Here is a 20,639-nt window from a genome sequence, read left to right as displayed (position 1 = left end):
CTGCCACTTGGCAAAATGAAGAGCAGTAGCAATAGTGACTATTTAGCACTTTCTATGTGCACCAGGCACTGTTTGGGGCTCTATTTTTTTTGTCTCTTATTCCTCCCAGTGACCCTGGGATCAGGGTCCTGTTCACCTCCTGGAACCTTAGGTTCCTCATCTGTAAAATGGGGATAACATATCTCTCACCAGGGCTGAGATCAGCCAGTACACATCAGTGGTTTGATTGGCAGGTGTCCTTTCTGCTTCTGCTTGTTAAACATCTTAGCTCTTTTTTTCCTTTGAGATTCTTGCCCTGTTGCCCAGGCTGGAGTGCAGTGGCGCGATCTCAGGTCGCTGCAACCTCTGCCTCCTGGGTTCAAGCAATTCTCATGCCTCAGCCTCCCAAGTAGCTGGGACTACAGGTGTACGCCACCATGCCCGGCTAATTTTTGTATTTTTTGTAGAGATGGGGTTTCGCTATGTTGGCCAGGCTGGTCTTGAACTCATGACCTCAGGTGATCCGCCTGCCTTGGCCTCCCAAAGTGCTGGGATGACAGGCGTGAGCCACCGTGCCCGGCCACCACATTATCTCTTATCCCTGCCTGTCACATAGGATGGTTGTGAGGTTTAATTAAATGTAAAATGTGAATGTGAAACACAACGCAGGGCCGGGCCCCTCACTTGGTGCTCTGCTGCTGCTTTTACTGAAATCATCTTCATCATCATCATCACCCCAGAAATGGCAGTTGGGTCTTCCAGGCCATAGAACTGTCCTGTACCATGGGCTGATATCCAGCCAGGAGGACTTAGCCAAGCCCCCAGTTCTCTGTGTGGTTCACATTTCAAATCGGCGTGCTCAGGTCATTGTCGGTTTGGTAAATCAGTTGAGTATTGGCTGTTGGTAAATGAAACTATGTTTCACTGTCAGTTTCACTCCTAGCTGTGAGCCAAGCCCAGCAAAACCTTTCCATGCACTGTCACTTGTGACTTAATAAATAACAGGCGATTACAAATTGCTATTGGCAGTGTTTTATGTGTCATTGTTGAGAAGGGGTCGGGTGATGGTGGGCTGGGACTTCCTTGAAGACACTTTTCCCCTCATCTTTTAGAGCATGTCAGTGCCCAGCGGGTTTGGGGAGCGGAAGGTTGGAAAAGGCCTGGGGCTGTGGGAGACAAGGCATCAGAGGGGTGCCATGCCTGTGTCTCCAGGCCATGTGGCCGCATAGAGGTGCTCACGAGGTTTTCCTGCCCCTATCTCCCACCTGCTGTCTACGCCTCCCCAGTGCACTACCAGAAGATCATCCACCGTGACATCAAACCTTCCAACCTCCTGGTCGGAGAAGATGGGCACATCAAGATCGCTGACTTTGGTGTGAGCAATGAATTCAAGGGCAGTGACGCGCTCCTCTCCAACACCGTGGGCACGCCCGCCTTCATGGCGCCCGAGTCGCTCTCCGAGACCCGCAAGATCTTCTCTGGGAAGGTAAGCTTGGGCCTGCCTCAGCCACAGAGTTCTGCCTGTGTTAGTGTCTTCTGGATTGTAAGCAGCAGAAACCCAACGCACACAGGCTTAAACAGTGAATCCACTGGATCAAGATACTGAGGGGTAGGCTTCAGGCTTGGCTAGATCCAGGGACTCAAACAGAAACCATCTCTCGCCATCTTTCAGTTGTTTTTCTTATTTGGTTTCCTCCACAGGTGGGTCAGGCACCCAGGGATCAGGTTACTTTCTATCATTTGCCAACCTCAGTGGCAAGAGCATTCCTCATTCTGAATAGCACCTGTGAAAACCCTGGGGTTGGCTCTGATTGGCCCAACATGGGTCATGTGCCCATGCTTGAACCAATCACTGTGGCTGGGGGTAGTGATGCTCTCATTGGCCTGGCCTGGATCCTGTGCCTGCCCCAGAGCCTAGGAGACAAGATTGGTCCCGCCCCAACTCCAAGGGCTGAAAGTCAAGAGGTGGTTCCCCGAAGGAAAGCTGGAGGGTTGGAGGCTGGACCGCCCCTTGTGCCCTCACACTAAGCTCTTTTTCTTGCAGGCCTTGGATGTTTGGGCCATGGGCGTGACACTATACTGCTTTGTCTTTGGCCAGGTAAGAGGGTGGGGTGTCTGTCCCCTCAGTACTGCTGGGTGGCCCCTGGGTTAATAGTCACCCTTGTGGGGAGATAGTACTTACTTATTTAAGAGTTATTTTAGGCTGGGCATGGTGGCTCACGCCTGTAAACCCAGCACTTTGGGAGGCCGAGGCAGGCGGATCACCTGAGGTTAGGAGTTGGAGACCAGCTTGGCCAACATGGTGAAGCCCCGTCTTTACTAAAAATACAAAAAATTAGCCGGGCGTGATGGCGCATGCCTATAGTCCCAGCTACTCAGGAGGCTGAAGCAGGAGAATCGCCTGAACCCAGGAGGCGGAGCTTGCAGTGAGCTGAGATTGCACCATTGTATTCCAGCCTGGGCAACAAGAGCGAGACTCCGTCTCAAAAAATAAAATGAGAAGAGTTATTTTATTTCTACACCTAGATCTCAATGTGAAAAAGGATGCCTTCCTAAATATACATGTGTATGTATGTCATGATCATATCTATGAAAAAATGATCTGTTAAAACAGAAGGATTGGCAGAGGCTCTAGAGTTTATAAATAGTTGATAAATCGGCTGGGCGCGGTGGCTCACGCCTGTAATCCCAGCACTTTGGGAGGCCGAGGCGGGCGGATCACGAGGTCAGGAGATCGAGACCATCCTGGCTAACACGGTGAAACCCCGTCTCTACTAAAAATACAAAAAATTAGCCGGGCGTGGTAGCGGGCACCTGTAGTCCCAGCTACTCGGGAGGCTGAGGCAGGAGAATGGCGTGAACCCGGGAGGCGGAGCTTGCAGTGAGCCGAGATCGCGCCACTGCACTCCAGCCTGGGCGACAGAGCGAGACTCCGTCTCAAAAAAAAAAAAAAAAAAAAAAAAAAATAGTTGATAAATTTAGGGCAAGGACAGCAGTTCTGCCACCTCACCCATTTCTGAGCCCAAGGCAGACATCACTAATCAATAACTGTGCTCGTTCCTCCTGAGCCTGATACTGTTCTGATGTTCTTTCCATCAGGGTATTCCTAGAAGCTTTTGTCAGAGGGGTAGCATTGGAATGGAAGTTAAAAGCTGTTTACCATTATTGATTTAGGGAGTGCTGTTTGGGCTTTTCTGTTGTTGTTATTTTGTTATTATTGATATCTGGGGGCTTCTCTCTCTATTTTTTTTTTTTTTTTTTTTTTGAGATGGAGTCTTGCTCTGTCACCCAGGCTGGAGTGTAGTGGTGCGATCTCGGCTCACTGCAACCTCCGCCTCCCGGGTTCAAGCCATTCTCCTGCCTCAGCCTCCTGAGTAGCTGGGACTACAGATGCCAGCCACCACACCTGGCTAATTTTTGTATTTTTGTAGAGATAGTGTTTTGCCATGTTGGCCAGACTGGTCTTAAACTCCTGACCTCAAATGATCTGCCAGCCTGGGCCTCCCAGAGTGCTGGGATTTGGGATTACACGTGTGAGCCACCATGCCTGGCCTTCTCGTTTTAACTCTGAAGTTCAGTTTGATTATGTGAGCAATAAAAACGTAGATTTTTCCCGTTCCTGAGCTTGTGTTCTTATTGAGGAAAGCCTAAGAAACTGGTCCCATGAAGAAGTAAAGGAGTTTATACCGATTGCCTCTCAATATTTGATTAGAAAATTTTTCAATCATGTAGCAAAGCTGGAAGAACTGTCCAGTGAACACCCACATACCCACCACCTGGATTCTGCTATATTAACCTTTTCCTGTGCTTGTCTGTTCATTCCTTACCCATCCCTCAGTCCATCTGGTTTCTTAATGTATTTCAGAGTAAGTTATCACCATCTCCACTCTTCCTTCCAAATGCCTTAGAAGGCAGTGATTAGCTAGAGCTCAAGTCACTGCTCTTAATGAAATCGTTTTCCTTAGACAGGGGTGGTTCAGGTACCTCTCTGCCACCTTCTCCAACATTTTCAGTGTCCCGTGTAAAGATTCCTTTTCCAGCACACATGACCAAGCTACTCTTGAGTCAGGCCCTCAGCTGGGTGAAAGCATCGATTTGTCACCCAGAAGGTGGTGCAAAAATAGGCTTCAGAGTCAGCTGAATCTAGGCTTAAATCCCTCTTCGTACTTCCTGGGACACGTTATTTCTCTGAACTTCTGTTTTTCTCTTCTGTAAAATGAGAATACTACTTATTATTTCTGATGACTTCTGAGAGGATTGACAGAAATAATTCAAGTATCCATTAATTCAGCAGATATTTATTGAGCCCTTACTTTGTGCAGGAACGTGCCTAGGCACGGAGAGTCCGCAGTGAGCAAGACAGACAGAAATCCCTGCCTTCTTGGAGCTAACGTTCCCGTGGGAGGGATTAAACAATAAACAAATCTGTACGATAACGTCAGGGATAAGTGCTATGATGAGGAGTGATGTGGGCGGTGGCAGCATTGGGGGTTGTCTGTTTTAGACAGGGCTTCAGGAAGGCCTCCCTGAGAAGGAGAGCTTTAGTCAGACACCTGCATGGTGGGAGAGACCAAGCCACGTAGATGTTGGTGAGAAGAACATTCCAGGGACGCGGAACAGTGAATGAAAACCTCAGGGTAGGGCGTGGCGCGATCCAGGCTAAGCCCTTGAAAATCACTGCTGCTGCCACAAAGTCTTTTGTGTTATTCTTCTTGTTCCTGTTGTTCACCTGGCAAGTGGGTGACGAGCAGTGTTTGCTTTGGTGTAAGTAGGTAAACTGAGGCCCAGCTACAGAGGGAGGCTGCAGTGTGCTTGGGAAAGGCCCTAGCCCTTCGAGAGGGCCATTCCTGGCTCCGCCCTGCGTCGGCCAGGCCCCACACCCCTGTGTCTGGGCCATTCTCGGGGAGAATGGGAACTGCTTGCCCCCTAGCCTGGGCCGCGATTGTTGATTTCTCTGCTGTATCCTATGTGAAGTGGCACAGCACAGGTGGCCCTCGAAGGGCAGATGTAGCCACCATTGACTGCCACTCTGTCCCTGGCCTCTTTGCAGTGCCCATTCATGGACGAGCGGATCATGTGTTTACACAGTAAGATCAAGAGTCAGGCCCTGGAATTTCCAGACCAGTGAGTATCTCCCGCCGTCCCGCATCTCTCCTGTCCGAGTTTTTGGCGGTCCCGTGTCTGCCACCCTGATGCCTCTCCATCCCCAGGCCCGACATAGCTGAGGACTTGAAGGACCTGATCACCCGTATGCTGGACAAGAACCCCGAGTCGAGGATCGTGGTGCCGGAAATCAAGGTACCCTTGGCTCAGCCTGTGCCCCGTGCTTGGAATTGTTTGGCTCAGCCCTGCCTCAGCCAGACCCCACACCCTTGTGTCCACAGCACCACACCCTCCTTGGCACCGCTGTTCTCCTATGCCCCAGGGCCTCTGAGCTGCTGGGGGCTGTTGAGGGCTGGGGAGGAAGATTTGGTCGTTGTGTGCACTGTGACTGTGGGAGTGGGATCTATGACCCGCCAGCCTGCACTTGCTCTGATTGGCGTGGGCTGATGGGATCCACCCTCTGCAGACCAGCATGGGGCCTCCGTGCTCCACACCCTGCTCCCAGAGCTCAGGTCCTTTCCAAAGGCCAGTCCCTTTGAGAAACTGCAGTGAGGATGGGAGGAAATTAATGAGCAATTCGACCTCCCCAGCCTGCTGAATCCCACCCTCTTGCAGAAAGCACTTTTAGGAAAGTGTATTCCCCTACACATCTCCACTAATGCCACACACATATATCTGGCCCTCTAGGAAATCTAGAGATTTGCCCTGGGACTTCCTAGGCAGCTAGCTAACTGGCATTTGAAGGTCTTAACAGAAGGCAGCCCAAAAAGTCATGGATTGGGGCTTGGACCCCAGGGGGCAGACCCCTGCCTGGGTCCTCTCCTGATCCTGTCCTGCCAGCTGGTCCCACCATGCCTCCAAGCCTCTCTCTCCTGCTGTGAGATGGGGAGAATGCTGCCTGCTGTGCACTGAGCCTACCAGGTGTCAGGGATTGTGGCTGAGGAGTGATGGATGCTCCTTGGGCAGCCAGGCAAGGCAGATGCCAAATTCCCATCACTTCGGCCAAGACCCGGGGCCGGATGGAGAATCGCCCCACTCCCATTTCAGCCTTGTAGCTCCTCCCGTCCTGTCTCTCCGTCTTCACGTTTCCGCCCCTTTGCTCACCCCTGCCCTCTGCTCGCCAGCTGTTTTGCATGCCTGACCACAGGCCCTCGCCTCTCCCTCCTGCATGCCCTCGTGGCTCCGCTCGCTGGCAGGGCCCCCCGGTAGCCAGCCACACCTGCCCCTCACCCCTCCTGTCGTTCGTTGAAGCTGCACCCCTGGGTCACGAGGCATGGGGCGGAGCCGTTGCCGTCGGAGGATGAGAACTGCACGCTGGTCGAAGTGACCGAAGAGGAGGTCGAGAACTCAGTCAAACACATTCCCAGCTTGGCAACCGTGGTAAGGTGGATGGACCCCTGACCCAGAGCAGGGACCCAGGAGCCTGAGGTGGGGCCTGGCCAGGACAGGCCGGACACAGGCGGGTGCCCGGGAGTCAGATGTCTGGGGGCCGCCCCTAATCCACAGCTGCTGGCCTCTGGGCCTTGGTCATGTATCAGGCCAGGTGACCCCTGCATCTTCTGAGCCAGGTTCCATGTTACCATAGGAAGGGGAAGATTATCCTTCTGGAATTCCTGCTTTCAGAGCTCATCAGGGGAGAGGAACTAGGAGAAGTACCAGGCAGGGGCAAGGGTTGGGAGCTGGAGCCCAGGTCTCTAAGCCAGGATTCCCGCCTAGCTGGAATTGTAGGCTCCAGGGTGGATGGCGTAGCATATCTCATGTCTGCTGTGTGGGCAGCCACCAGGGGTAGGGGCAGGGACTTCCACGCACACACTCAGAAAGTTCTGCCCATCTCCTGAGAGTGAGAATTGCTTAGGAGCAAGTAGGTCCCCTTTTATGGCCTTGAATTTGGATCCTGACCCAGGAAGAAGGGGCCAGAATGTAGAGTCCTCAGGCCTAACCTTGGAGGCTCTGGGAATCGCCACTGACCAAGTCACTGTCCAGGAGGGCAGTTAGCTCCAAAAGGGAGACCAAGAGTCCCAGGGATCCAGGTTCCAGGCAGCAGGCTTGGGGACAGAGACCAGCAGGTTGTCCCACCACAGCCACCTCGAAAGGCCTGGTTGCAGTTGGCCAGCAGTAGTCCCAGTGGGCCGGCGGGCCCCTGGGCTCTGGGAGGGACCCTTGAGACTGGCTGGAAAGGCACAGAAGGTGCAGCTGTGAAGGATTGCCCCTGTAGGAGCCCAGATGCTGCTCCTGCTCCTCCAGCTTTGCACCTCTCTTCTCTGCTTCCCCACACACTTCCTCTCTCCTCCTCCCAAAGCTGAGCCCTGGCTGGGGCATCCATCCACATCTTCCTCCACTCTTTCCCCACCTGGGGCTGTGCATGACCTTCACTGTTGAAGACCCACCCACACCCACTCACCCTTCCTCAGCCACCCCTTGTGCCCGTAGACGAGGAGACAGCTGGCGTCGGACTCTGCACCCACCATGGGTTACTGTGTTCCAGGCTCAGGAGGTTCTCAGTCCTGAATCAGTTGCCCTCCCTTTCCTTCCCGGATCTCAGGGACGGGTTCTTGGGAGAAAGCGTCTGGCCCTGGAGGTCTGGAGTAGGCATTCATTATTCCGGAAACACTTGTTGAACACTGAGTGGTTTCTCAGGCCTGTGCTGGGAGCAGGGGCTGGGTGGAGTGATGAACAAAAGCCCCATGGCCTCTGCCATGCTTGAGAGGCAGATACTGGTCAAACCAACAAATGTATGTACAGTGCAGTAGAGGGACCGCAGGACATGCCCCTAATGGAGGCACACTTGGACCCACTGGGAAGAAGTGGGTAGACACCGAGAGGATGGTAGGGTGTTAACTCCGCCGAGAGAGGGCGGACGGGCTAACACACTGGGTGGGGCCACTGAAGCAGGGCAAGGAAGGTGGAGGGAGGGTGTGGCGAGGTTTTACATCTTTACTCCAAGAGCATGGGTTTGAATCAGGGTTTGAACCAGGGCAGCTGGAGCAGGGATGGGCGGGTAGATACTGGGAAGTGGTCTGACTTGGGACAAGATGGCAAGGTCCAGGCCCCCTGCATGTGTTCATCATTTAGCAAACACTCACGGAGCAGCCAGTGTGTGCCAGGCACAGGTGTCAAAGATGAGCTTAGCCCAGTGCCTGCTCTCGGGGCTGGGGGGCTGGGGGGCTGGGGGAGGGGCTCCTGGCCTTATAAGAAAGATGGACCTGGGAAGAATCAGCCTCCTGTGTGATCAGAGGCCAGCGCAGAGAGATGCAAGGGCTGGGGGCTTCACAGAGGAGGAGCTCCTGCTCTGGGTTGACAAGGCCACAGGGGAGGCGGCAGGGCGGGCTCACCTGAGGAGTGACATCTGCTCAGACGCAGAGGAAAGAGGGGCTGGCATGTCCCAGTGACTGTAAGAACCTCAGTAGGGGAAGAGGCCTTCATTCTCTCTCTCTTTTTTTTTTTGAGATGGAGTTTTGCTCTCGTTGCCCAGGCTGGAGTGCGGTGGTGTGGTCTTGGCTCACTGCAACCTCCGCCTCCCAGGTTCAAGCAATTCTTCTGCCTCAGCCTCCCGTGTAGCTGGGATGACAGGTGCCTACCACCATGCCCAGCTAATTTTTGTATTTTTAGTGGAGATGGGGTTTCTCCATGCTGGCCAGGCTGGTCTCAAACTCCTGACCTCAGGTGATCCACCTGCCTCAGCCTCCCAAAGTGCTGGTATTACAAGCATGAGCCACCGTGCCCGGCCCCCCCCCCGCTCCTTCTTTTAAATTGAGGTAGAATTCACATAACATAAAATTAAAGTGAGCAATTCAGTGACATTTGGGACATTCACAGTGACATGCAATTATCTCCTCAATAGTTCTGAACATTTTCATTACTTCACACCCCCGCCCATCAGCAATGACTCTCCATTCACCTCCCCCCAGCCCTGGCACCCACTCACCTGCCCTCTGTGTCTATAGATTTGTGTATTCTGGTGGAATCCTACACTCTGAGGCCTTCCGGGCCTGGCTACTTTGACGTAGGAGAAGGTTTTCAGGTCCGTTCGTGTTGTAGCATGGATCAGTGCTTCACTCCTTATGGCTGAATCATGTTCCATTGCACAGACAGACCGCTTTGAGTTTATCTTCTTCAGTTGATGGGCATTTGGGTGTTTGCATCTTTTGGTAAATCAGTGTTTCTTAAACACTTATTTTTCTTGTTAGCAGCAAATGCTTAAAAAGTCAGAAGCTCTGTGAATTCCCAAAACAGCTTGAAGGGGCACCGTGCCCTGGTTGGGGTGGGGTGAGGGGCCCAGTGACTCTTATGGGGCCCGCAGGCCATTCCCTTCATGGGAAATGGCAGCCAAGAGCATCACCAAGAATGACTGGTTCACGTCCTTGCTCCAGAACTTTCCGGGGCTCTCTGGCTGACCACAGGCCAAGTTCCAGACCCCTCTGGGTGGGGATGCTGAGTCAGGGAGTGAGGGGACCAGATCTGGGTTTTGGAAGGGATGGGAGGGAGGGAGGTGGAAAGCAGGGAGGCCTGGGAGAGACGCTGAGCAGTGGCTGAGGGTGTGGTGCAGGACAGCACCTTTTCCCAGAGGATTCTTTCGGCGGGGGTTGGTTGCGGGGTGGTGCTGCCCGGTTTCTCTCAAAGTCTGCCATCGGTCACCAGCCCTGGGAGCTGGCAGGGGCTGGGGAGAAGGAAGAGGGAGGATGTTGCCCAGAATCGCCCCCACATGGCCAAGCAGTTGCCTGCCACCTCCTCTTTTCTCCCTCTTCAGATCCTGGTGAAGACCATGATACGTAAACGCTCCTTTGGGAACCCATTCGAGGGCAGCCGGCGGGAGGAACGCTCACTGTCAGCGCCTGGAAACTTGCTCACGTGAGTGGCCGCCTGCCTTCTTGGGTGGGGGAGTGGTGGCTGGAGGCTAGGCTTGGGGCAGCCCTGCCCAGACCACTCTGCACAGGTCCTCCCTGAAGTGGTGCCATCTGGAGAGACTCAGATGAAACCCACCTGGTGCACTGGGACAGTCAGCACCCCAACCTGGGCTCAGCCCACCTCCTTTTGCTGACAGCTAATCCACCTGAAGTTTACCTTTCTCGGGGACTTGCACTGTAGCTGGGGGGCTCTTGGTCAGTCAGAAGAAAAGCACTTTTGTGGCCCGGGACCGTGAGTGCCTGATGGGGAGGTTTGAGGCTCTGTGCTGGGCGAGCAGTGTGGTCTCACTCCAGGACCCTGTGTGTCCATGCAGAGAGGTGTCTACTCATCTGCTGTCAACGCCACCCTGGCTCCAGCTCTATGAAGCTGGTGTTTGGGGTCTGAGTGTCTCAGGGTGGGGGAACGGGCATCCCGTGGATCCCAAGGGTCCCTTCTCACTTCCCTTTTCCCTCCCTCTGGTGATTCCAGCAAAAAACCAACCAGGGAATGTGAGTCCCTGTCTGAGCTCAAGGTAACGCCCGCCTGCCTGTGCCGTAGCCTCTGCTGGGGCCTGAGGGGGGCGGGTGGGCAGCTGCAGAGCACGGGGGCATCCCCACCCGGGCAGATGCTCCTTCCAGCCTGGGCTGCTGTGGCCCGGCTCACCGCGGGCCTCCAGACCCAGTATTAGAATGAGGGGCCTCGGGGGCTTGGACCCAATGGTGGGTCATGCATGTGGGCTGGGGCTGCGGGTGCATGGCGCTCCAGCTGGAATGCCTGAGAATGCACCCAGGTCTGAAGATCCTGTGTGGCACCCATGTCTTCTCAGTGCACGTCAATGGTGTTGAAGCTCTGTCACGGGGCCCATGGGTGCCCCCCCGAGTCCGCATGGTCAGCACATAGGTCAGGCATGCTGCACTGTGTGGCTCTTCGCTAGGGGCTCTCCAGCCTCCACTTCTCTTTCTTTGATGTGTTTAGACCTAGAAAATAAGTCCCCTTCCTGCCTGTTGCAAAGTAACGTAAGAGTTCCCTCACCCAAGTGGATGCAGACCTTCTTGCTGTCAGCCACCCTTCCTTCATACACATAGCCAGCCCAGGTGACCAGAACCTCCCAGGACAGATGAGGCTTTGTGTGTCCTTATGAGACTGGGAGAACCTGCTGGGCACCCCTGCTGCAGGTGCTGTGGTGGGTGGGGACCCCACTGCCCTTCCCACTGAGCACATCGTGGCCACCTGACTTGGTGGGAGCTCCAGGCAGTCACTTCTGTTTCTTAAAAATAGCTTTATTGAGGTACAATTCACATACCATGTAATTCACCCATGGGAAGTGTATGATTCAGTGGTTTCTAATACAGACTTCTGCAGCCATTACCACCATCAACTTTACGACATTTTCATCAGCCCAAGAAGACACCCTACACTCCTTAGCTGTCCCCATCCAACTCCCCCACCCCAGTAACCACTCAGAATAGGTATGGATTTGCCTATTCTGGACGTTTCGTATAAATGGCGTCATACACTACGTGGCCTTCTGTGTCTGGCTTCTTTCTCTCAGCATCATGTTTTCAAGGTTCATCCATGCTCTACATGTATTAGTGCTATTCCTTTTCATGGCCAAATAATATTCCATTGTTTGGATGCACCTCACTTTGTTCATCCATTCCTCTGTGGATGGACTTGTCTCCACCTTTTGGCTATCGAATGAAGACTGATGCTATGAACATTTGTGTACAAGTGTTAGGAGTTGGCTTACGAGATGAAATGGATTGACCAGCAGGCTGGATGCAGTGGCTCACGCCTGTAATCCCAGCACTTTGGGAGGCCGAGGCAGGTGGATCATGAGGTCAGGAGTTTGAGACCAGCCTGGCCAATATGGTGAAACCCCATCTCTACTAAAAATACAAATATTAGCTGGGCATGGTGGCGCACACTTGTAGTCCCAGCTACTCGGGAGGTGAGGCAGGAGAATCACTTGAACCCAGGAGGTGGAGGTTGCGGTGAGCTGAGATCACGTCATTGCACTCCAGCCTGGGCAACAAGAGCAAAAATCTGTCTCAAAAAAAAAGGCTGGGCGCGGTGGCTCACACCTGTAATCCCAGCGCTTTGGGAGGCCAAGGCAGGCGAATGACGAGGTCAGGAGATCGAGACCATCCTGCTAACACAGTGAAACCCCGTCTCTACTAAAAATACAAAAAAATTAGCCAGGTGTGGTGGTGGGCGCCTGTAGTCCCAGCTACTCGGGAGGCTGAGGCAGGAGAATGGCGTGAACCCGGGAGGCGGAGCTTGCAGTGAGCCGAGATTGCGCCACAGCACTCCAGCCTGGGCGACAGAGCGAGACTCCGTCTCAAAAAAAAAAGAAAAGAAAAAGAAATGGATTGGCCACCCATCCCGTGGGAGTCAGGGCTTATATGGTAATCTAGGAGGGACACCTGTTTGGGAATTATTTATGCTTTTGAGAGAAACCTTGCCCTCCAGCATAGAGCAGGGAAAATGGCAGTCCTTCAGAACCAGTCTTCAGCAGTCTCAGAAGGCAGACACAGTCCCCAGCTTGTGCCCAGACAGACGCCTGGGCAGCCCAGCCTTGGGTGTGAGCCTCACGGATGATGGAGTGGAAACCCAGCGGGCTGGCCTTTCCTCGGCCTTCCTCCTCTCAATCTCCATTTTAGGGTCTGCCAAACTGGGGCTGCCTCCTGTCTGTGAGCAAGTCTGCTGTTGGTTTCTTTCCTATTTTCTTTCTTTCTTTCTTTTTTTTTTTTGAGACAGGGTCTTGCATTGTTGCCCAGGTTGGAGTGTTGGAGTGTAGTGGTGTGATCTCAGCTCACTGCAACCTCTGCCTCCTAGGCTCAAGCGATTCTCCTGCCTCAGCTTCCTGAGTAGCTGGGATTACAGACATGTGCCACCATGCCCAGCTAATTTCTGTATTTTTTCAGTAGAGATGGGGGTTTCACCATGTTGGCCAGGCTGGTCTTGAACTCCTGACCTCAGGTGATCCGCCTGCCTCAGCCTCCCAAAGTACTGGGATTACAGGCATGAGCCACTGCGCCCAGCCTTCGTTTCAATGAGATCAAAATTGCAAGACACCAGCAGATGGAGACTGGCCCCAAAGGGCTATGCTGCCCCTTCCTTTCTTCACCTGGGATCCCCTGCCCTCAGCCCCCAGCAGGTGGGATGCCTTGGTCATGGGAGCTCACAGAGCTGATTCAGGCACTGGGGGTCTTGGACTGGAGGCCTGCCTGCCATCTGCAATGAGACCCAGCCCCTACCAACAGGCAACTGCGAGGGCAGAGACTGAGGGCCTGACCTAACGTCTAGTTACAGCGCCCCCCTCCCCAGGGACCTTACCCACATTCTCCATCAGAAACATAGGAAGCCAGACATCACGCTTCCTTTCCCTTGTGTAAGGACAGTCTCCCTCCTGGACAGGGGACATGGATTGTTGTGGGGGAAGGACAGACAGTAACCCATGTGGCATGCCCAGTGGCCTCCCTAAGAACAGGGGAGCTGTGTGATGGTGGTGAGGGGATAGGCTCGGGGATTCCCCTCGCACCTGTCACACCGTCCACGCTGTCACACCGGTGGCTGTAGCCTGAGCTCTTCAGGGAAACAAGGGCTCTCCTCCTCCCACTTCCAAGAAGGAAGGGGCCTCCTCTTCTGTCTGAGGTGCTCCTCCCTCAGGGCTGGCTGCAGGAGGGCTGAGGCGGGAGGATCCCTGGAGCAGTTGTCATCAGCCCTTTCTTGAGGGCCAGCTGTGTGCCAGGCCAGGCAGGGGAGGCTCTGATCACCCCCACACACAAGGAACTCAACTTCTGGTGACTGAGGACAAGCGTCACAGTCCCTTCCCTGTAAGAGCTCATAGCCTAAGTGGGGGATCGAAGTACCTAAAAACCTGGTATGACAGGCGCCGTGGGGTGGGGGGTGCCTTCTACTTGGGATTTGTGCAGTGAATTTTGGTGTTACATAGTTTTGGAACTGTTGTACGGTTCCTTGCTATTTTTGGCAAATGATGCTGGTCTTTCATTTACAGAGGGGCTGGGTGCAAAGTCTCCTTTGAAAAATTTATGTGAGCAAGGAAAAGGGGAGAGGATCTCAAAGACTGGGTTACGTAGGTCACGTTCCAGGGGGTGCGCGACGGCCCACTTGGGCAGGGGGCCCAGATGTGGGAGCAGCTGGCTCAAGGCCTCGCTGGCATTTCTCAGAGTCTTAATGTTGGTTTTCTGTTCGGTGAGCAGGAAGCAAGGCAGCGAAGACAACCTCCAGGGCACCGACCCGCCCCCCGTGGGGGAGGAGGAAGTGCTCTTGTGAGAGGCAGTCCCTGCGTGGAAAGTTGCTGGGCCCCCGCCCCCGGCTCCCCCGCACGCATGCATCCACTGCGGCCGGAGGAGGCCATGGAGCCCGAGTAGCTGCCTGGATCGCTCGACCTCGCATGCGCGCCGCGTAGCCTCTGGGGGGCTGCTGCACCGCGTTTCCATAGCAGCATGTCCTACGGAAACCCAGCACGTGTGTAGAGCCTCGATCGTCATCTCTGGTTATTTGTTTTTTCCTTTGTTGTTTTAAAGGGGACAAAAAAAAAAAAAAAGGACTTGACTCCATGACGTCGACCGTGGCCGCTGGCTGGCTGGACAGGCGGGTGTGAGGAGTTGCAGACCCAAACCCACGTGCATTTTGGGACAATTGCTTTTTAAAACGTTTTTATGCCAAAAATCCTTCATTGTGATTTTCAGAACCACGTCAGATATACCAAGTGACTGTGTGTGGGGTTTGACAACTGTGGAAAGGCGAGCAGAAAACTCCGGCGGTCTGAGGCCATGGAGGTGGTTGCTGCATTTGAGAGGGAGTAGGGGGCTAGATGTGGCTCCTACTGCAAACCGGAAACCATGGCACCTTCCAGAGCCGTGGTCTCAAGGAGTCAGAGCAGGGCTGGCCCTCAGTAGCTGCAGGGAGCTTTGATGCAACTTATTTGTAAGAAGGATTTTTAAATTTTTTATGGGTAGAATTGTAGTCAGGAAAACAGAAAGGGCTTGAAATTTAATAAGTGCTTCTGGAAGGGGATTTTCCAAGCCTGGAAGGGTATTCAGCAGCTGTGGTGGGGAAACATTTCTCCTGAAAGACTGAACGTGTTTCTTCATGACAGCTGCTCAAAGCAGGTTTCTGAGATAGTTGACCGAGCTCTGGTAAATCTCTTTGTCAAATTACGAAAACTTCAGGGTGAAATCCTATGCTTCCATGTACATTACATGGCTTAAGATTAAACAAAAACATTTTTCAAGTCTCTAACTAGAGTGAACTCTAGAGCACAGTAGTTCAGAAACTATTTAGAGCTTCCAGGATATATTTCAGAGCTTCAGGCATGTGATCAGTTAGAGCCGATGAAACCTATGCCCGCCTGTATATATATTAGCAGCTTAGCTAGTTCATAACCTGTATATTCTAAAGACTGCTAAGGTTTTGTTTTCATTTTAAATCCTAGCTGATTGTTGTGGTCAATGAAATACCCAGTTTCTGGAGGGCCAGGTGGGAAATGCTTTCACTGGACCAACACACAAATGATCATCCTGAGGATCTGAGCTTCCCTAGACTCCACACAATAACCTTGGGGCACCCTTTTAGAGAAGACTGTTGAAACCCACAGCACTCGTTGGGGTATGAGGAAACCAGGGCTTGGCACAGGAAGTTCCCCTTTGTAGCTAAAAGTCCAGAAAGAAAGGGTTCATCTTTTTGACTTCCAACTGATATTGGGAAGTTTGGTTGAGGTTCAAGTGTGACTCCTTCCAGAGCCACAGGTAGGGGAGTGTGAAGTTGAGGGGGAGGAAAGCTGGAAGGACTCGGCCCTGGGAGATTCCCAGCTCTGCTTTCCAGCGCTTGGTGGAATCTGGGCTGGGGAAAGACGGCACCGGGAAACTCTGCTTCCCCATTGTTTCCATCTGATCAGCCGTGGTGTGAGGACTTCTCAGACAAAGGCAAGGCCTCGTGCCCCTGCCCAGCCCATTCATGGAGCCCTGGGCCTTCTTGGCTTCCATAGTTCCTAAGCTCTTGACTGTAGTTTAGCCAGACTTGTTTTGCTATCTTATAAGCAGTTCAGAATTAGGGAATGCTGGTTTTGAAGAGCAAAGGACAGGTAGTCTAGAGAGGGTCGTCTGGCCTGCTTGCTGGGTCTTTGTAACCCAGCACTTCCTCTTGCCCTCCTGGCTTTATGTTTATGGGGAGAGGACTCAATAGCTCCACCCCTTCTGGCACCAGATGGGGCTTGGTTAGTTTGCAATAAGCACCTTGCAGAGGTTAAAGCCAGCGGGTCCCTAGTCTTAGGCCCAGCCTGCTTGTGTGGGCTCTGGCCTGGCCTGGTGGCTGGCCCAGGGGGCAGCAGTGCTTAGAGCTTCTGCAGGGCTTCTCTTGTTTACACAGCTGCATCAGACAATGCCATTTCTCCCCACCACGGAACCTTCCATCTAAGATTTCTTCCAGGGAATGCCAGCAATCAGGCAGCACCCAGCTGTAGGGGCAGTGGGGTGGGGGAGACCCACATTGATGACTTTTTTTTTTTCTTTTAATGAAGAAACACCAAAGAAAGCTGTGGAAAGGACCTGCCCCACATGAAAAGGATAAGCCAAGATGGCTGTAAACACAGAGCATTTGAGCTGCCACTCTTGGAGCACATTGATTTTTCAAAAGCCAGCTCTGTCAGGAAAGGAGGTGCTGTTATGAGCAGCTCTTCCAGTGGGCAAAGAGGACGCCCATAATTTCTTCCATTGCTAGCTCATCTGTGGGACCAATTTGGTGTAAGCAACCTGTGGCCTGCACTTGTGGCCTCGAAGGAAGCACAAACCCTCCATCCACTTCCCATTTCCTCTGCCCTTTTCCACCTCCCCCTTCCATCCCACCAGCTGCCAGTGGCTCCCAGAAAGCCTTATTGAGCCCCTTGTTGACACTTGGGGCTGCGGAGGCCTCTCCCTACTGGTCTGGCCTTTCCTGAGAGGCAGGTCTTCCATCCTCAGAGCCTTTCTGGAACAAGGAGAATGCCTGTGCAGGTGGACACACAGGCCTGGCCTGTCGCTCTCACTTGTCTTCCAGCGGGGAGCTTCACGTTGCCGAGTGGAAGAACCATGACCTCCACTTGCTTCCAAGGTGCTAGGGAAGTTTCAGGGTACGCTGGTTCCCCTCTCCAGCTGGAGGCCGAGTTTCTGGGGACTGCAGACTTTTCTACTCTGTGATCAATTCAATGCCCGATGCTTCTGTTTCATTCCCGACCCTTTCTACTATGCATTTTCCTTTTATCAGGTGTATAAAGTTAAATACTGTGTATTTATCACTAAAAAGTACATGAACTTAAGAGAAAACTAAGCCTTTCGTGTTTTTCCACAGGTGTTTAAGCTTCTCTGTACAGTTGAAATAAACAGACAGCAAAATGGTGCCAAGCCTGGGCCTCTTCGGGAGGTTTGTATTGGTGATTGTTTATTTAGGCCGCCTGCCCTGATGTCTGTATTCCTTCCTCAGGCTGACAGCGAGGTCAGATGCCCAAGTCAAGGCTAATGTATTCAGCAAATCTCTAATTTAGAGCATGTCCTAGGACCTTGCTACTCAGTGTGGCTCCCAGACCAGTAGCGCCAGTGTCACCTGTGAGTGGGTTAGAAACGCAGGTGCCAGCCGGGCACGGTGGCTCACGCCTGCAATCCCAGCACTTTGGGAGGCCAAGGTGGGAGGATTGCTTGAGCCTAGGAGTTTGAGACCAGCCTGGACAACATGGCAAGACCCCATCTCTACAAAAAAAAAAAAAAAAATTAAAAAATTAATTGAGTGTGGTGGTGCATGCCTATGGTCCCACAGCTACTCAGGAGGCTGAGGTGGGGGGATTACGTGAACCCTGGAGGTCAAGGCTGCAGTGAGCTGTGATCATGCCACTGCACACCAGCCTGGGCAACAGGGCGAGACCCTGTTTCAAAAATTAAAAGAAAAAAATAAATGCAGATACCCAGGCTTGGCTTAAACCTGCTCCCCAGGTGACTCGTCTGCGTGCTGAAGTTTGAGCAGCACTGCTTTCGCAGGCAGGTAATTGCAAGATTCTGGTGGAGGCCAGACAGGTGGGCAGCCCCCGAGCAGTCTCAGTCACACTGAACTATGGCCTGGTATGCCACATGACACTTTACCCCACGAGGTAGGGATTAACCTCGTTTTATGGATCATCGTCTGTGAGGTGAGGCTCCAGAAAGTTAAGTCAGTTGTCCAAGGGTTAGAATTTGCCAGCAAAACCCTTCTGGTTTTCTTTTTTTCTTTTTTGAGACAGGGTCTCGTTCTGTCACCCAGGCTGGAGTGCAGTGGCAGTCTCGGCTCACTGCAACCTCCACCTCTCAGGCTTAAGTGATCCATCCACTTTGGGTTCCAAAGTAGCTGGGACCACAGGGGCCCACCACCACACCAGCCCCCACACCCAGATAATTCTTAAATTTTTTATAGAGACAGAATCTCACTATATTACCCAGGCCTGGTCTCAAACTCCTGGACTCAAGCAGTCCTCCCACCTCAGCCTCCCGAGTTGCTGGGACTACAGATGTGCACCACCATGCCTGGCTAATTTTTAAATTATTTGTAGGGATGAGGTCTCACTACCTGTTGCCCAGGCTGGTCTCAAACTCTTGGACCAAGTAATCCTCCTGCCTCAGCCTCCCAAAGTGCTGGGATGACAGGCGCGCATCACCACACCCAGCCTTCTGCTGGTGTTCATGGCATCTAGAAACGCACCCGCCCCTCACCCCAACACTGGCTTGCTTTCACATTTGTTTTAGAAAAGAGGCTAAACAGCATCTCCCCCACTTTGGAAGACAGCCAGTGACCATCACTCCTTGACGAGCAAGATCATAAACACACCCATTGCCCTTAAGTCTGTTTTGTGCTGCTGTTACAGGGACCTAAGACTGGGTAATTTATAAAGAACAATAATTGATTTCTCACATTTCTGGAGGCCAGGAAGTTCAATATCAAGGTGCTGGCAGGTTTGGTATCTGGTGAGGGTTGCTCTCTGCTTCCAAGAGGGTGTCTTGGTGCCGCATCCTTTGGAGGGAGGAACACTTGTCCTCGTGTGGCAGACAGTGGCAAGGCAGACAGGGGGATGAGCTCCCTCCCTAGCCCTCGTATAGGGCACCAACCCCATTCATGAGGGCAGCGCAATCCTGACTCAGTCATCTCCCCAAGGTTTCACCTCCCAATAAGGTTGCCTTGGGGATGAAGTTTCCAACATGTGAATTTTGGTAGACACATTCAGCCCATATCACCATTCCTAAACATTCCAGCTTCATTTGACCCATGTGCCTAAGCAAGCACTTTTTATTTTTTCAGACAGGGTCTCACTTTGGTGCCCAGGCTGGAGTACAGTGGCACCATCATAGCTCACTGCAGCCTCAGCCTCCTGGGCTCAAGTGATCCTCCGGCCTCAGCCACCCAGGTAGCTGGGACTACAGATATACACCACCACACCCGGCTAATTTAATTTTTTGTAGAGATAGGGTCTCACCATGTTGACCGGGCTGGTCTTGAATGCCTACGCTTAAGTGATCCACCTTGGCCTCCCAAAGTCCTGGGATTACAGGCAACAAGCATTTTTTTTTAAGAGGCAGCATGAACCAGAGCTTCAATAAAGGGAGTTGGTAAACTTTTTTTTTTTTTTCTTTTTTTCCAAAAGCAAGAAAAGCCCAGGTTGGCCATTTATCCAGCAGAAGCAGAGTATTTCTAAAATAATGGTTCCTCTCAGTACTTGGAAGTGAATTCATGGCAGAGGCAAAGGGCAAACTGCTTCCTCTAGGGGGATTCTGAATACCTGATGCAGAATTCAGCTGGTGTGTGGCTGGGTGCAGTGGCTCACGCCTGTAATCCCAGCACTTTGGGAGGCTGAGGCGGTGGATCATGAGGTCAGGAGTTCCAGACCAGCCTGGCCAACATGGTGAACCTCTGTCTCTACTAAAAATACAAAAATTAGCTGGGTGTGGTGGCACATGCCTGTAATCCCAGCTACTTGGGAGGCTGAGGCAGGAGAATTGCTTGAACCCGGGAGGCAGAGGTTGCAGTGAGCCGAGATCATGCCACTGCACTCCAGCCTGGGCAATAGGGCAAGACTCTGTCTCAAAAACAAAAAAACACAAACATTTAGTTGGTGTGAAGCTGCAGCTGGAAATAGCTTCATGAACATTTCGAACCTGTGCAGAGCTAGGTATGCGTGCTGCTGCTTTTGGTTGGAGACTTTTGGGAAGCAAACAGGGAAGGGAGAGGAAGCCACTTCCATGTTACCAAAAATTGTGTTACCCACAGCATAGAATTGTAATTTTATGTCAAAATGGAGGCACAGGTAAGATGTCACTAGAGAAAAAGTGTCCTGTGAACTGTACAGGAAGACAAGCTAATGACAAATTTAGGCTTTAAAAAGTAGGCAGCTGGGTGCAGTGGCTCATGCTTGTAATCCCAGCACTATGGGAGGCTGAGGTAGGAGGATCGCTTAAGCCCAGGAGGTGGAGACTGCAGTGAGCAGTGATTGCGCCACTGCACTCCAGCCTGGGTAATAAAAAATAAATAGGCCAGGTGTGGTGGCGCACACCTGTAATCCAATCACTTTGAGAGGCTAAGGCAGGTGGATCATTTGAGGTCAGGAGTTCGAGACCAGCCTGGCTGGCCAATGTGGTGAAACCCTGTCTCTACTA

At 52.6% G+C, this 20,639-nt stretch overlaps 1 protein-coding gene across 8 annotated transcripts in view; it reads left to right on the top strand.

The window, feature by feature from the left end:
* The window catches only part of CAMKK2 (calcium/calmodulin dependent protein kinase kinase 2), a 60,597-nt gene extending 43,225 nt beyond the window's left edge, over positions 1 to 17,372 (top strand). For 2 of the 8 annotated variants that reach the window (XM_008957764.6, XM_034934661.2), the window contains exons 10-17: positions 1,266 to 1,465; positions 2,024 to 2,077; positions 5,030 to 5,103; positions 5,190 to 5,277; positions 6,334 to 6,462; positions 9,830 to 9,930; positions 10,456 to 10,498; positions 14,193 to 17,372. In XM_008957764.6, coding sequence (XP_008956012.3) covers positions 1,266 to 1,465; positions 2,024 to 2,077; positions 5,030 to 5,103; positions 5,190 to 5,277; positions 6,334 to 6,462; positions 9,830 to 9,930; positions 10,456 to 10,498; positions 14,193 to 14,363 — 860 coding nt within the window. In that variant the 3' untranslated portion in view covers positions 14,364 to 17,372. Of the gene's footprint in view, positions 1 to 1,265; positions 1,466 to 2,023; positions 2,078 to 5,029; positions 5,104 to 5,189; positions 5,278 to 6,333; positions 6,463 to 9,829; positions 9,931 to 10,455; positions 10,499 to 10,941; positions 11,486 to 14,192 lie in introns of those variants that run through there. The other 6 variants (XM_057299545.2, XM_063593719.1, XM_057299544.1 and 3 more) reach the window with 4 other exon arrangements.
* Positions 17,373 to 20,639: the final 3,267 nt, after the last annotated feature.

The sequence above is a fragment of the Pan paniscus genome, chromosome 10, assembly GCF_029289425.2.
Source record: "Pan paniscus chromosome 10, NHGRI_mPanPan1-v2.0_pri, whole genome shotgun sequence".
NCBI lineage: Eukaryota > Metazoa > Chordata > Mammalia > Primates > Hominidae > Pan > Pan paniscus.
The sequence above is the reverse complement of the archived record's forward strand: the minus strand, read 5'-3'. Positions and strand labels throughout refer to the sequence as shown.